The sequence below is a fragment of the Podarcis cretensis genome (assembly GCF_951804945.1).
Source record: "Podarcis cretensis genome assembly, chromosome: 6".
NCBI classification, from domain to species: Eukaryota; Metazoa; Chordata; class Lepidosauria; order Squamata; family Lacertidae; genus Podarcis; species Podarcis cretensis.
Window position 1 is genome coordinate 49,568,347 of NC_137175.1, and position 14,917 is coordinate 49,583,263.

General features: G+C 42.8%; 1 protein-coding gene across 2 annotated transcripts in view; it reads left to right on the forward strand.

Annotated features, from left to right (window-relative positions):
* Positions 1–14,917, forward strand: part of CPNE5 (copine 5) — a 137,040-nt gene that overhangs the window by 104,235 nt on the left and 17,888 nt on the right. For both annotated transcript variants that reach the window (XM_079980368.1, XM_079980367.1), the window contains exons 13-14: positions 12,529–12,582; positions 14,463–14,524. In XM_079980368.1, coding sequence (XP_079836494.1) covers positions 12,529–12,582; positions 14,463–14,524 — 116 coding nt within the window. The remainder of the gene's footprint in view (positions 1–12,528; positions 12,583–14,462; positions 14,525–14,917) is intronic.

The window sequence follows — 14,917 nt, forward strand, 5'->3', positions numbered from 1 at the left end:
GATTCGCCGCTTTCTTTATCGAGAGCCAGAGGCATCGCAATACAGGGTCGGTGCTTTCCTCTTGCGCTCGCGGTCCCATCGTCTTCAAGCTCTTCAAAGAAAAAACCCCGAAAAAACGGCTGGGCCGCTTCCGCGCTGCCGGTTAGCCATCCCTCAAGGGGATTTTTTGGGGGGTGCAGTGCCTTTGCAGCCCCCCCAAGCCCCTGTATTGTCCGAAAAGCCTCATCGAGGCTTTCCGCGCTCCCTTTCTTTCCGTGGCGGAAACCGGAAGTCCAAGTTAAACACCATGTGAGTGAGCCAGCAGAGATACATCAACAGTTAATTATCAACCTGTTTAGGTACCCAGAGAGCTCTTCTTAGCTTTGGTGGAATTTTCCATTCCCCTTTAGCAATACACATTCAGACTCATTTTCCATTTCAAGGTACAATTAAGCAATTATACTTAACAGTACTGGGCCCAGAAAATCTGATTAAGATGTATGCACTGAATGACTGGGTCTCAGGCTACTAAGAATTAATACATCATTGGTTTTTAGTAGCCTATTATACAAGTTAAACAAATTAAATGTGATCATTTGTTGACTAATGTCCATGGAAGGTAGAGTTTTGGGAAAAAATAGCTGTGCAAGGAATTTTTTTAGGTATGTTGATCTCTACTGTACACACAGAAAAGGTCAGTTTTGCAGACCTGAATTCACCCTTTCTTTCTACAGCAGCTCTAAAAAAAATTTAGAAAGTGAGCAGGTACTACATTGCTGTAGCAGGTTGAATTTCAACAGACAAAATTGTTGCTACTCATAGAGACTGTGAGATCACCCTCCCCCAAGGGAAGCAGTGGGGTCTCTTATTTTAAGTGACTTACAATTGCTACTTAGCTGTCAGGGAACTGTCATCAGCTGAGAGGCAAGAGGTGGAAGGGCAGTTGTGTTATAGGGAACCTCCGAAAGTCTTGCGAAGCAGTTCCTCCTCTGGAGAGGAGGAAAGCCCCTCCTCCAGTGGAGAGGAGGTGTTGGGACCAGGGGATGCTAGGGAGAGCCTCAACACTGACCCTGAGCAAGCCGGAGAGGAGGGAAGTACCCCTTTGCCAGCGCCCACTCTGTGCAGTAGGTTTCGGTGCAGGGAGGGGAAGAGAAGGTTGGGGGTCACGTGACTGTTATGCTGGGGGAGGTACAAGGACTGACCACTCCCAGATTCTGCTTGCGACTGAGCCGGAAATGAACTTGTGACGCTCTTCACTGTAAATAGTTTTGCACTAAGAATAAAGCCTGGAAAAGACAGGTTGGAGTCTTGCCTGTTTGCTCTCGAGCAACCACACCACCATCTGACGTTAGCTAAATAAAATGACCCAAAGGGGTTGGAATTGGGAGGCAAATATGTCCCCTCCCTCCATTTTTCTGCAATGTTGATTTTGTGCTTGCATCATATAAACAAAAATTCTGCAAGCAACTTGTACTTCTGTAGGGTATGGCAAAAGGGGGAGTTGTAATATGTTATTGTGCTGCTCATTGCAACCTCTCAAACCAGAGTCGTGTCTGAAGACTAGGAGATAAGCTTTAATTTCTTCAGTACAATAGCTTCAAGTATATAGTTAATACTTCAAGTTAATACCAAATAAATAGAAAAAAGATTCAAGAAATTATTTCCTACATTACTCTTATATCAGAGGGCACACATGCAAAGAATAGGAAAAGGAGGAGCATCTTGCCAACTCTTTCACAAAGATTTTGAGTTTTGCTGGATGCTTTGTGAAATAATCTTTTTAAAGCCTTTCTCCCCACCCCCCACCCCTTCTTTTTTTGGCTGAGATTATTTTTAACTGAACATTTGTATGCAGCCTCTTGCTTTCCTTTATTCCTCTGCAGTTACAGATTTCCGTTATGGAATGCACATTATTTAATGGAGCTTGGAAACCGAAGTTTGAGTATAGATTACTCAGGTTGTTATTATTATATAACATCCTTTATATAAAGACGTTTCCATTAAAAAAAAACCAATATACTCTAACGGCATTATTAGGAATGTGTCCTTTTACTTGCAAACAGTAAAAATGAGTCTGTTTTATTTTTGACACCATCAATCGTCAGTACAGTAAATAACTTATTGCACCAGCCTTCTAGAGAAATAACCTATACTATAGTGATCGTGTTTTGTTCTCTCTATTCCTTTTCCTTTCTTTTTTGAGCAATTATTCCTGCCTATAACTGTGTGCAAAAAGGCCTGCCTCTGAAAATTTGGTTTTCCCCTTTTACCAGTGGTGGGTGGAGCATGAAATGTAAATTTTTCCTTTGGACAGCAGGCTCATTTCTACACCCCCCCTCCCCCCCCCCACTCCATGCTCCATCCAGGTAAACTGGGGGGAATTATCAGAGTTCAAGGTCACTTTCCGGCCAGGTGAAAAAACTCAAGGAGGATGCAAAGCAGGGCTGGTGAGGTGTGTGGCTCATGAAAGTTTGTGACCTTGAGAGAATCCTGAGGACCAGATAGAAAAGCCGTGAAGTTCCCTACCCTTGCCCTATTGGATCAGCAAAAAGCTCACAGGATCTCACCTTGTGCTGGGAGAATGCCAGTAGGCTACATCATCACCAATGATATTATTACTAAACTTTGTGTAAACTTTGTGTAAACTACAGTTTTATATAAAATATCACAAAGTGGCATACAGACAAAAAAAAACACAGTATCGCAATAGAACTGTCAAACACATCAGTGAGATGTTGTTGGCCAAGAATCTCAGGTTTGAAAGGCCTGTCTGAAAAAATACAGTTGTTAGAGTAATCTATTTTTTTTAAAAAAAAGTTTTTATTTGATTTTACAAATATAAAATTATAACAATCCAATTGCATATACATATACAGAGATTGAATCTCGCGACTTCCCCCCACCCCCTCCATGGGTCCTATTATCAACATTTAAAGGTAAAGGTAAAGGTAAAGGACCCCGGACAGTTAAGTCCAGTCGCAAACGATTATGGGGTTGCGGCACTCATCTCGCTTTACTGGCTGAGGGAGCCAACGTTTGTCCGCAAACAGATTTTCTGGGTCATGTGGCCAGCATGACTAAGCCGCTTCTGGTGAAACCACAGCAGTGCACAGAAACGCCATTTACCTTCCCGCAGAAGTGGTACCTATTTATCTACTTGCACTTTGACGTGCTTTCGAACTGCTAACTTGGCAGGAGCTGGGACCGAGCAATGGGAGCTCACCCCGTCGCAGGGATTTGAACCACCGACCTTCTGATCGGCAAGTCCTAGGCTCAATGGTTTAGACCACAGCACCACCCGCGCCCCTTATCAACATTTACAACTGCCTATTATTCCATACTCTATATTTTATGTCAATCCAAATTATCCATGGTATCTGTTACATTACAAGTGAGATTAAAACCCTGCTGATGTTTCCATCTGCTACGTTATAAATTTTTCCCATTCTTTTAAAAAGTTTTTGTACTCTTGGTTCCTGAGTTTTCCAGTCAGCTTTGCCATTTCAGCATAGTCCACCAACTTTGCTTCCCATTCCTCTCTGGTAGGGACTTTGTCTTCCTGCCGCCTGAGTTGTTACAGTCATCTAAAAACGAGCAGAGATGACTTGTGCTGAACCTCTATTGGCAAGAAGTTCTGCCACACTAAAAAGTTGACCCCTGGTAAAACAATTTTAAGTGAATCGCGGTGCTTGCTCACTGTGGACAACTGACTGTGCAATCTCTGCATGTATACTTGGAAGTATGTTTCTTTTAGTTCAGCTGGGCTCATAGGATTGCAGCTTTGGCCTCAAAGAAACTCACTTCCGTCAAGCTGTATCTTCATGCCAAATATCTCTATTAGGGAAAGGCAACTGCAAGAATCCCTTGGATATCTGTAGCGCCAATTCAGCTGGAGGCACTTGGCAGTAACTCTTGTGAATCCACTATGGGTTTTCCTTTTAGCTTTGATTTACTAGATAATTTAAGCGCTTTTGTCAGCTGACATCTAAAGTACCTGAGGTAACCTTATCTGTTCCTATTGCCTCTGTCTCCAGATAGTGAGGAGCAGGAGTGGGAGTGCCTCTTTTATCATTTGTGTTAGGAAGCAAAAGTGTGGATCAGCTTGATAGATTCTCTCATTCTGGCTCAAAGCAATTCTTAAATGTGATATGGATGTTTTATAGCTCAGTGCTAGAACATCTGCTTTGCATGCAGAAAGTCCCAGGATCAGTCCCTGGTGGGAGAGACTCCCTGCCTGAATCCTGGAGAGCAGCTGCCACTCAGTGTAGACAGATTGTGAGCTGGATGGACCAAAGCTATGCTCCTGTATTCAATGTCAAGTGTCCCCTGCTCTATAGGTAGGGTTGATTAGCTGGTGAGCATTGTATTTTTTCTTCTCCTCTCTTTGTGCTTTTAAAATAGTTTTAAGTTGTTTTTTTAATTCAGTGCTGTTTTTAATACAGTAACTTATTTAATTTTGTTGGGTTTTTAAAAAAATGTATATAAACGATTGGTGTGAGGTTGTTGTTTTTTAGCTGTATCTGTTTTTAATTCGTGTTGTGAGCCACTTTGGGTCCTGCACCAGTATAAATAACGTCTCCAGCTTATTAGTTTGTTCTTGTATTTCTGCCTGGCATATTAAATACTAATTTTCCTACTCTCTAATAACATTTATCTTCCAAATTTCCCCATCTTTCCAAATCAGAGAGTTACTATTTTCTGTTTGTTCTGGAGCTGCAAATCTGCAAGTAAGGGGTTCTGGAGTTCAAATACTACATCAATGCCATTCAGGTGATACCACTCAATGCCCCAACTGTATTATTATTTTTAAAGAAACTATGTAGTGCCTTCTGTTATTGCTGTCACTTGCAGTATATACAATTTGCCTCATGTAGCTGGCAGAATAAACAAGTGACCGTGATTAGAGAGAGTTAGAGTGATTAGAGAGAGCTGCAATTATTAGTTTAAACAAACAAAAAAACAAACAAATTTGAAGGAATGGTTTCACTTTAATTGAAGTGGAATTTACAGTGATGATGGCATGATAAGGGGCTTATATGAACAACAGGCTGCCCTAAGTCTGCTTTCCCTTTCACTCCCATTACAGGAGAAATTTATTGTGGTTGGCTGCCAAATAAAAATTTTAAAAATTGCCCTGGCAAGCATAACCAGAAATACTGTTTACTGTGTGTATGATATAGTTACAACAAGAGACACAACAATGGCATGCATACTGTTCATGCAGTTTTGGGGGATTAGAACATTTTAGTTCTTTAGAAATGCTCCCCTCCCTTCCCTTCTCCAAGGACTCTTTTACTTTTTCTGTTAAAGTGTGTACATTCCACCTCTCCAACACATATTTCATGTTTATTTTCAAGAAGCAAATTCCCCTGCGTTGTTGCTCCTCTCACCCCCAAAGCAAATTTTGTGGGACACTGCAATGACATATGCTCCAACTTTTTCTGTCCTAAATCTGGGACACACCTGCCTGTTAAAGCAGCTGTGCAAAATAGGAAATTTAATTGAAAGGATTATATCCTCAAGAGTGGGATATAAATAATTGTAATTTTAAAAAGACATACAGACGACTTATATCATGGTTGTAATATAATCATGATATGATATCCCCTTGTATCATCAGAGGCACTCACACTTGGCACCAAGAAAGCTCATCAGGGTCGTATAGATTTATTTGCAAAGCTCGTAATACACGCTTCTGTTCTGAATCCTATGTTGCATTGCAGGGGGCTGGACTTAATGACCATCAGGGTCCCTTCCAACTCTATGATTCTAACTTATGAAACTCTTTATCACAAAAACAGCTTTTTTAAAAAAAATCAGGCAAATTTGAAGAGAATAGGTCTAGTATCAGTAGCTATAGCCATAGCAGTTAAATCAAGCCTCACATTCTGCTTGTGAGCTTCAATGGGGCATCTTGCCAGCCACTGATGGAAATAATATGATGGACTAGATAGACCTTGATTTCATCCACCAAGGTAATAGTTAAACCAGGCATCCCCCAACCCCATATGTTTTAGACTCCAATTCCCATCAGCCCAGTTAACATGGCCAGTGGTCATGGATAATGGGAACTGTAGTCCAGCAACATCAGGAGGGCATTGGGTTGGGGGTGGCTGATTGATGCTCCTAAGCTGAAGGCCAATGCAACAGGCCAAATCTAAATAAAAATCTGATTTGTTTCGGCAATTGTTTAAAAGATGTGACTGAATTGCGCAACAGCTTGGGAACTAATTGAGGAAGGATAGCTGAGAGGATGTTATAAATAACAATAAGTAAATAAATCAAATAGACATGGTCTTTCTCTCCTAGGTGGTTTGTGTTTTCTTAGCTCATGTTCCTGTCACTTTTTTGGCAAAAGGAGCTCAATTCTCCACATCGCGCCCCCTTGCTATGTTCTGACACATCTTGTGAAGAGAGCTCTTCCACTTCCCTTCTGGTTACCCTGAGTGTGTCTCTAATGCTGGGCTGGTTTCTGTGATGGGTGACAGTGCCTATCAGTTTTGCCACTCAGGTGAGCACCATTCCAGTGGGGAAGAGAGATGTGTGCCACCTTTGGAATAAGTTCTTCATTTTATTTTACTTCGTAGCCTTTTTGTTTCTGAGTTGCACTTGGCGTCAGTGAGAGTGATGATCTGAACCTCTCTCTTCACATGGAGAATTTGGCCCCATGAGCAGATGGCAGAGTCCATGTGGAACTGAAAACAAACCACTCCAGTGACACACTCACACACTCATCCCTTAGCTTCGATGTCTGGGTTTCCTCCCTCCCGTTATCTAACATTTTTTGCACTCCGCATGTGTTAAGTGTTCAGCGGCTCCACTTTAATATTATCCATTGTGACAGTTCTAGGCCGGTTTTCTAAAATGATTGACCTGACTGAGACACAACTGGATCCCCTCACAGAGCTTTTCTTTTCCCCTCAGCAGGAAAAGATGGGGGAACATGAGGAGGGAGAGAAACTCAGGCAGAATCTGTGTAAATCATTAATGCCTTTTGTTCTGGATGGATTCTTGAGATCTTATAAGAATACAGTCACATATACAGTCAGGGAGGAGGGAATAAGAAGGGAGAGAGAGCTGCATTTCAAAATGAGAGCTTTCCAATGACTGAGGTAAAAATCATTTTACTGCCTGGGAAAGGGAACCTATCCGTTTATCATAATGAGGATCGGAAAAGAAGAGCCTTTTGAGATGCTGGCAAAAGGGAACTGAAATAGCACAATTTGAAGTGCTGCATTGGGAACAAAGCAAAGTGAGAGTAAGGCTTCTGTCAAAGCACTGGAAGAACTAGTGACGGCTCTTTCCTGAGGGCAAATGGGGTGCTGCCCCACCAAACTCCGTCTGCTCTCATCTCTCCCCCACAGGTCTGTCTTCTTACTTTCAATCAATCCAAGGGGTTACACTGCCTGTCAGATTCTGTAGCACCCTGCTTGTGGTTAACACTTAGCTGGAATGAAATATTCAACGCAGCAATAGAGAAATTAAAATAGTAATTTATTTGTCAGACAAATAAATATGAGGCACAGTGGTATATGGTTACCAAGCTCTGGCCTGGCCTCTTGCCATTCTGGCCAGCACTTATATTTCCTTAATCCAGCCCCCTTGCTCCTCCTGTGGCTGCCTCTGTCCAATCAGCCTGGTTAAAATTCCTATTGGCTGTTTGCTAGAACCAATCACAAAAGATACACCCATTTCCTTCTTGCCCTTTTATGGAAATCAAAAAGCTATATATTCTTCTATCTATAAATGACAAATAAGTAGTAATATATCTTACATGTGTCTCAACAAGGAATCTTAATTACCAGCTCACCTCTTGCCCTCCTTGCCCTATTGCCTTCCAAAACAGATAATTAATCTTGAATTTTTATCTTATGCATATGTCAAGGATTGAGTTCACATCAACATTGAGAGATCTCCTTCATTTGAAGGTTTCTAAACAAAAGGCCTGACAACCATATATCAGGAGTGCTCGATTGGCGTCTCCTGTCTGACAGGAGGCCGGTGGCTGATGGCCCCTGTGATCTCTTCCAACTATATGAAATAAGAATCTAGCATTTCTTAAATCCTTTGCATAATTATATTTAAACTAATATATTTAATACATAAACAACCTTTTAAAAGGAAAAGAAATCTTAAAAGGATCTTAGTTTAAGAAAGAAACAGCTTTAGAAAAGACTTCCCAGAAAATGTTCTCTTTCTGCCAGCTAGATGCTTTTTCACTGCTCTTGACCTTCTTAACCTTAGGAAGAAGATATGGCTCATTTTACTATTTATCAACCCTTAATTTGTAGGGTCAGTGTAACCTTGGCTGTCAGCCTGTAATTCCCTTTTTACGACTTTGAGAATTGTTTTCTGCTATAAATCAGGGGGGCCCTTGTCTAGGAGTAAAAACATCTTGCCAAGGTTTTTAGGCAACTGGTCTTCTGCCTGGCATAAAATATTTGAAAATCATTAAGCTTTTTAAGATACAGGCCCTGATCAAACATATAAGCTTTAATAAAAATGCAAGCTTATGATTAGATGCCTCAATTCCTCCTTTGTTTCAGGCTGTGTACATGCTGTACCTTTAAAGCACATTCGAAGCACGTTCTTTCCCTCAAAGCATGCTGTAGTTTGTTAAGGGTTGCTGGGAATTATAACTCTGTGAGGGGCAAACTACAGTCCCCAGAATTCTTTGAGGTCCAGCTCCTAGCGCCTTCTGGCAGTTCCCTCATTGCGAGAAGTGAGCTTACAAGGAACCAGGCAGAGGGCCTTCTCGGTAGTGGCGCCTGCCCTGTGGAATGCCCTCCCACCAGATGTCAAGCAAATAAACAACTATCCTATTTTTAGAAGACATCTGAAGGCAGCCCTGTTTAGGGAAGTTTTTAATGTTTGAAGTTTTATTCTGTTTTTAAGGTTCTGTTGAAAGCTGCCCAGAGTGGCTGGCAAAACCCAGTCAGATGGACAGGGTAGAAATAATAATAATAATAATAATAATAATAATAATAATAATAATAATAATTTATTATTATTATTATTATTATTATTATTATTATTTGGGGGGAAATGTACCTTGAATATGCTTTAGAGGTCTAGTATTTACATAACTTCATTGCCACCCTTGCAGAACTCAGTAGAGAGGATGGAGATAAAATTATATGGCTGTATCACTGCTGTGGTTATGTGCCTACTGTTTGTCTCCCTGCCTTCTGCCTTACCAGTTCCAATGGGAACCAGCACAAAATGCAGGGAGTGTTCCTTCTCTCCCCCTGCACCTTTCACCAACACAGGCCCTCCAAGTGTCCCAGTTTTCCAGGGACGTCCTTGACTTAGAGAAGCCATCCTGGTTTCTGATTTGACCCTGATTTGTACTGCTTTTCCTTAAAGGTAAAGGGACCCCTGACCATTAGGTCCAGTCGTGGCCGACTCTGGGGTTGCGGTGCTCATCTCGCTTTATTGGCCGGGGGAGCCAGCGTACAGCTTCCGGATCATGTGGCCAGCATGACTAAGCCGCTTCTGGCGAACCAGAGCAGCACACGGAAACACCGTTTACCTTCCCGCCAGAGCGGTACCTATTTATCTACTTGCACTTTGACGTGCTTTTGAACTGCTAGGTTGGTAGGAGCAGGGACCGAGCAATGGGAGCTCACCCCGTCGCGGGGATTCGAACCGCCAACCTTCTGATCGGCAAGCCCTAGGCTCTGTGGTTTAGACCACAGCACCACCCGCGTCCCTCCTGCTTTTCCTTAGGAAGTCTCTATTTTCACCAGAGAAATGCTAGAGGGTATGCCAACAATGAAAGGACAAGTTGATATATATAAAGGACTAATTCTAATACTTGACCAATAAAAAAGAAAAGGAATCAGCCTCGTTCCGGCCAGGCGCACCTCAGAGGAGCCACCTTTGACGTTGGTATTGCTCAGGCATCAGTCATAAACCATCTCAGGAGATGCCTGGGATTGTCTGCTTGCAAAACAGATTCTCTGCCACTGAGCTATAACCCTTCCCACTGACATAAGGCATGGCAATTTAAAAGCTTGATACAGAACCAGCCCCTCCACTTTTTTCACATTAATTTTAAGTTGTGATTATCATGTACATCACTTCTTTAAAAAATAAAATAACAGAAGCAAATTCTGAGCACAGCAGCTCCTGCCAGACGTTTGTCCCACTTTCATCACTGCCAAGAGGTGGCTGGTGCTGTGTGATGAAGGCTTCAGGGCCTAATTATGAAGTGGAGACATATATATATATATGCACAGTTCAGAGATGTTATAGAAAGAGGAATGCTGCTGCTGTTTATTGGGGATGAAGATAGGGTTGGGAGACGATGATGGTTTCTTGTCTGCGGTCCTGTGGGAACCAAGCCCAGATGGAAAGCAAGACCTTTGAATTTAGGAAGAGAGGAAACTGTCTGAATCAGACCCATTGTCCACACAATGGACAATGCAACTCTCCAGGGTGTCAGAGGAAGGACAGCCCTGTGGCCATGTGGGAACTGAACCTTTGGCATCCAAAGCATGCGCTTGGGCATTGCACTGTGGCTTTTCCCAATTCTGATAACACAGAATGGCTTGCTTAGAACTTGGCCATTGGGATCTGAGCTCAATGCAGAAATAGTGCTTTATTTTGCCTATGAAATATCAGGCCATGAGATTGTTGAAGCATGAGGGCTCTATTTTTATAAAAGATGAATCTGTACACATGCTGTGGTTGTTTACAGTATGATTATATACAGAATGTTTGCTTTGCATTTTCAATGCTTTCTCGCTACAGTTAAACGACTCCCTGCTTCATGTTTGAATTTGCATCAATTATATCTCAGGGGGTGCCTCAGATCTGGTACAGAAAGAAACACCCAGATCATTTGGCTTCTTGGTCTTTCTTCAAAGCATCCTACACTATAACAATTCTGAGGGCTCATTGATCCACAGCATCAGCAGACTGGTGTATAGAATGGGGTGCAAGGACAGCTGCTCCGTCACAGTACAACAACGTGCAACACTGAAACTGGGGCTGTATGTACCTTGTGCTAAAAATAAAATAAAATTCTCTACCATGACAATCTAAACCCTTTACCAGGAAAATCTGAATTATGCAGCCTACATAAACCTGCCTCTCACCTATTTTGTGTAATTGCCTTGTTTACTATTTTGCAGAAATTATTCTGGTTCTCTTAGTCATGAGCTGGTGAAGCTTAGGGTTGTGGGTTTGAGCCTCAATTTGGGCGAAATTTGCATTGCAGGGGGTTGGATTAAATGACCCTCGGGGTCCCTCCCCACTCTACAATTCTATGATTCTATGAAGACAAGCACATGGCTATACCCACCCCTATGCATTGGCAATATTATCCAACAGCACTGCTGGCTCTTGAGATTTCAACAGACATTGCCTCTATGCTTTCAAGTATAGTGTCAATGCCGTAATAAGCAATAGAACCCTTCTTTTCTTATAAAAAAAAAGAATGAAAATCAAGCTTCTCAGGACACTGAATTCTGCACTTGAAACCACATTCTGTACTGCAGCATAGATGCAGCCCTATCAGTAGAGCAGCCAAAGGTGCAAACCATCAGCATAGCAACATGTGTCAAGAAAATAGCTGCAGTCTGGAAGAGCCCACTGTCTGATTTCTAGGGATGGGAGAAAATGTCAATCTCTGTTCCTCTCTGTTTCTCACTTTTCCACCCTTAAGTTCAGTTCTCCACATGTCCACATCCGTTTTGGAATTTCTTAAGGTCCTCATGAAAATTCATCAGCATTTTAGTATGAATTTCTCCTAATATGCACATTTTTTGTATGCGACTTTGCCTAATATAAAGGGACATGGGTGGTGCTATGGGTTAAACCACAGAGCCTAGGACTTGCCAATCAGAAGCTCGGCAGCTTGAATCCCCACGACGGGGTGGGCTCCCGTTGCTCGGTCCCTGCTCCTGCCAACCTAGCAGTTCAAAAGCACGAAGCGCAAGTAGATAGATAGGTACCGCTCCGGCAGGAAGGTAAACAGCGTTTCTGTGCGCTGCTCTGGTTCGCCAGAAGCAGCTTAGTCATGCTGGCCACATGACCCGGAAGCTGTACACCGGCTCCTTCGGCCAATAAAGCGAGATGAGCGCCACAACCCCAGAGTCAGCCACGACTGGACCTAATGGTCAGGGTTCCCCCCCCCCTTGCCTAATATACACATTTTAGCAAGACAATTTTCCCAAACATGTTTGTGTGTTATTTTCACTAATGCATACATTCATGCGCACATTTTACACCAGTGTGTGCATTTTTGTACACATTACTTGGCTGGAGATTGCATTGCAAAATTTGGAGATGTGTGAATTTCAAAGGATGGCTGTGTTTCAGTTCAGATTTCCTTTCTGAAATTGCAAATTAGGTAAGGTTGCCTTTAGATGCTAACAGAATCAAATTTCTCTCCTCCCCCCCCCCCCAATCTCTACAAACTTGCACATAAGTTTTTGTGCAAGGAGATCAAGGGGTGAATGCTCAATAAACATCTGAAGGAGCCCTTTGTCTTTCAAACCTTACCTTCACAGGTCTTTTTTTCTTTCTTTTTTACTCTCTTAGGTAGTGAATCCCAAAAAGAAAATGAAGAAAAAGAAATACAATAACTCAGGAACAGTGAGTAACATTGTTTTAATGTTGGCTTTATGTCACTAAAAAAAAGCTGAACAGTTTTAGGCTTCCCCTGAAGAACCCTGGGAAATGCTGTTTGTTAAGGAGAGTTGCTTAGAAGCCCCTGTTCCAACACAGAGCAACAATTCCCAGAGTTCTGTGGGAAGAGGGGTTGATTGCTAAAGTACTCTGGGAATTGTAGCTTACAGCCCTCACAACTGTTAACAAACTACAGTTCTCAGGATTATTTGGGGAAAGCTATGATTGTTAAAGTGGTATCATAGCCCATTAAATATAGATTGTGGGTGGGGCCTCTTGTGTCCTGGCTATGTTTGTTGCGAACATATCACATATCTTTAGGCGCCAAGCAAAAACATGTCTCTTCTCCCAGGTCTTTGGCTAAATAAACAGTCTATGGCCTTTTAAACTGCGGTGGGTATCGCTTTTGTTTGTCACCATGTTATATATTTTTGTGTTTTTATATTGTAAACCTCCCTGTGCTCCTCGGATGAAGGATGGTATAGAAATCTAATTACAGTCATACTTCATGTTACGTTCTTTCAGGTTATGTCCCACGGCGACCCGGAAGTATTGGAAAGGGTTACTTTCGGGTTTTGCCGCTCACACATGCGCAGGCACACAAAATGACGTCACGCGTGTGCACAGAAGCAGGGAATTGCAACCCGCGCGTGCGCAGACGCGTCGCTGCGGGTTGCGCTCTTTTCATGTTGCGAACGGGCCTCCGGAACAGATCCTGTTCGCAACCAGAGATACCACTGTAATAAATAATACCTTATTCACACCCGTTCTCTGCCTAAGAGCAGGGCCAGCCCCACCCATTGGGAAGGGTCGTAGCTCAGTTGTGGAGCACATGCTTAAAATACAGAAGGCCCCAAGTTCCAGGGCTGACCCAAGATATTGCTGCCTGAGGCAGCAAGATGACACTTCCCTCTCTCATTCTATGTATAGAAACTGTGTACAAGATTAGCAAGAGACTCCTAATGGCAAGGCTGTGGGTTCGAGTTCCATGTTGGGCAAAAGGTTCCTGCATTGCAGGGGTTGGGCTCGATGTTCCTTGCGGTCCCTTCCAGCTCTATGATTCTATGACAGTTAAATCTTATTTAAACACTGATTATAAGAAAGCACACCTGAGAGCAGCAAGCCAGCTTAGGGGGCACAGATCAGGCCACGAGGCACACACAACTCTGACCTCCAACACCTCACTTCTACCACTCACAGCCTCCCAGGATCTGCTGCCTGAGGCAGCTGTCTCACTCTGCCTAACTGCAGAGCCAACTCTGCCATGTTTAGTCTTTGGCATCTCCAGCTTAGACCAAGAAAGAGTCCTGTTCAAAACCCTGGAGAGCCCCTGCAATTCAACCTAGATAATACTGAGCAAGATGGACCAACAGTCTGACTTTGTGCAAGGCAGTTTTCTACACCCAACATCCTCTGCCTAGTATGTAACGCACCAGCTTACTATAGCAACTGTGGGACAGGAAATAGGCAGGAGAGAGAGCCTATGGTTTCCCAATTCAGCATCAGCACACTTTTAAAGCTGTGAGACAATTCTCCAAGTTGTGATCTGGCAACTTTATAAAAACGGGATTTGTTCTCACTGAATTTAAGAAATTGATTTCCCATGGCAAAGGGTGGTGAACGTTGGTTCCAAAATTTTGAAAATAAGGCTACACAATCCTCCTGGAAATGGGAGTGGTTATTTGGGGCTGGAAAAATCAAGGCACTAATGATGTGGCCCCATGCTCACCAGTATCACCCTCACCAGTATCACCCTCACCAGTATCACCCTCACCAGTATCACCCTCCTGCCTGTAACTACTTCGTTGTTTCCTGTATAACAGCATCCCCATTTCTCTACTTTCAAGGTGACGTTGCTCTCGTTTGCTACAGAATCAGAGCACACGTTTCTAGACTATATCAAAGGAGGGTGAGTAGATTCTCTTTCTGCACACATTGGGTGTTTGGGAGGGGATACGTGCAAGCAGAGGGCCACTGGCTGTTTCTACGCTGAACAAAACCAAGTGTCTTCAAGAGGAGTGTCAGGTCTGAGTGTCCTGTTTCACTCTAGAGATGCTGTACCCGCAGGATGTAAAACTATTTGCATACAGCAGACTGGGGATGAGGGAGAGATTCAATTCAGTTTGCATTTGAAGGCGAATGTATCAAATTTGCACTTTCTGAAACCATAGGCAAATGGAAACGCGGCTATCTTTTATAATTTGCACTTCTCCAAATGCTGTGGTGCAGTTCTCCAGCCAAGCAATATTTACAAAAATAATAATAAATGCCTATATTCGGAGCTAGTGTGCATAAAAAGCAA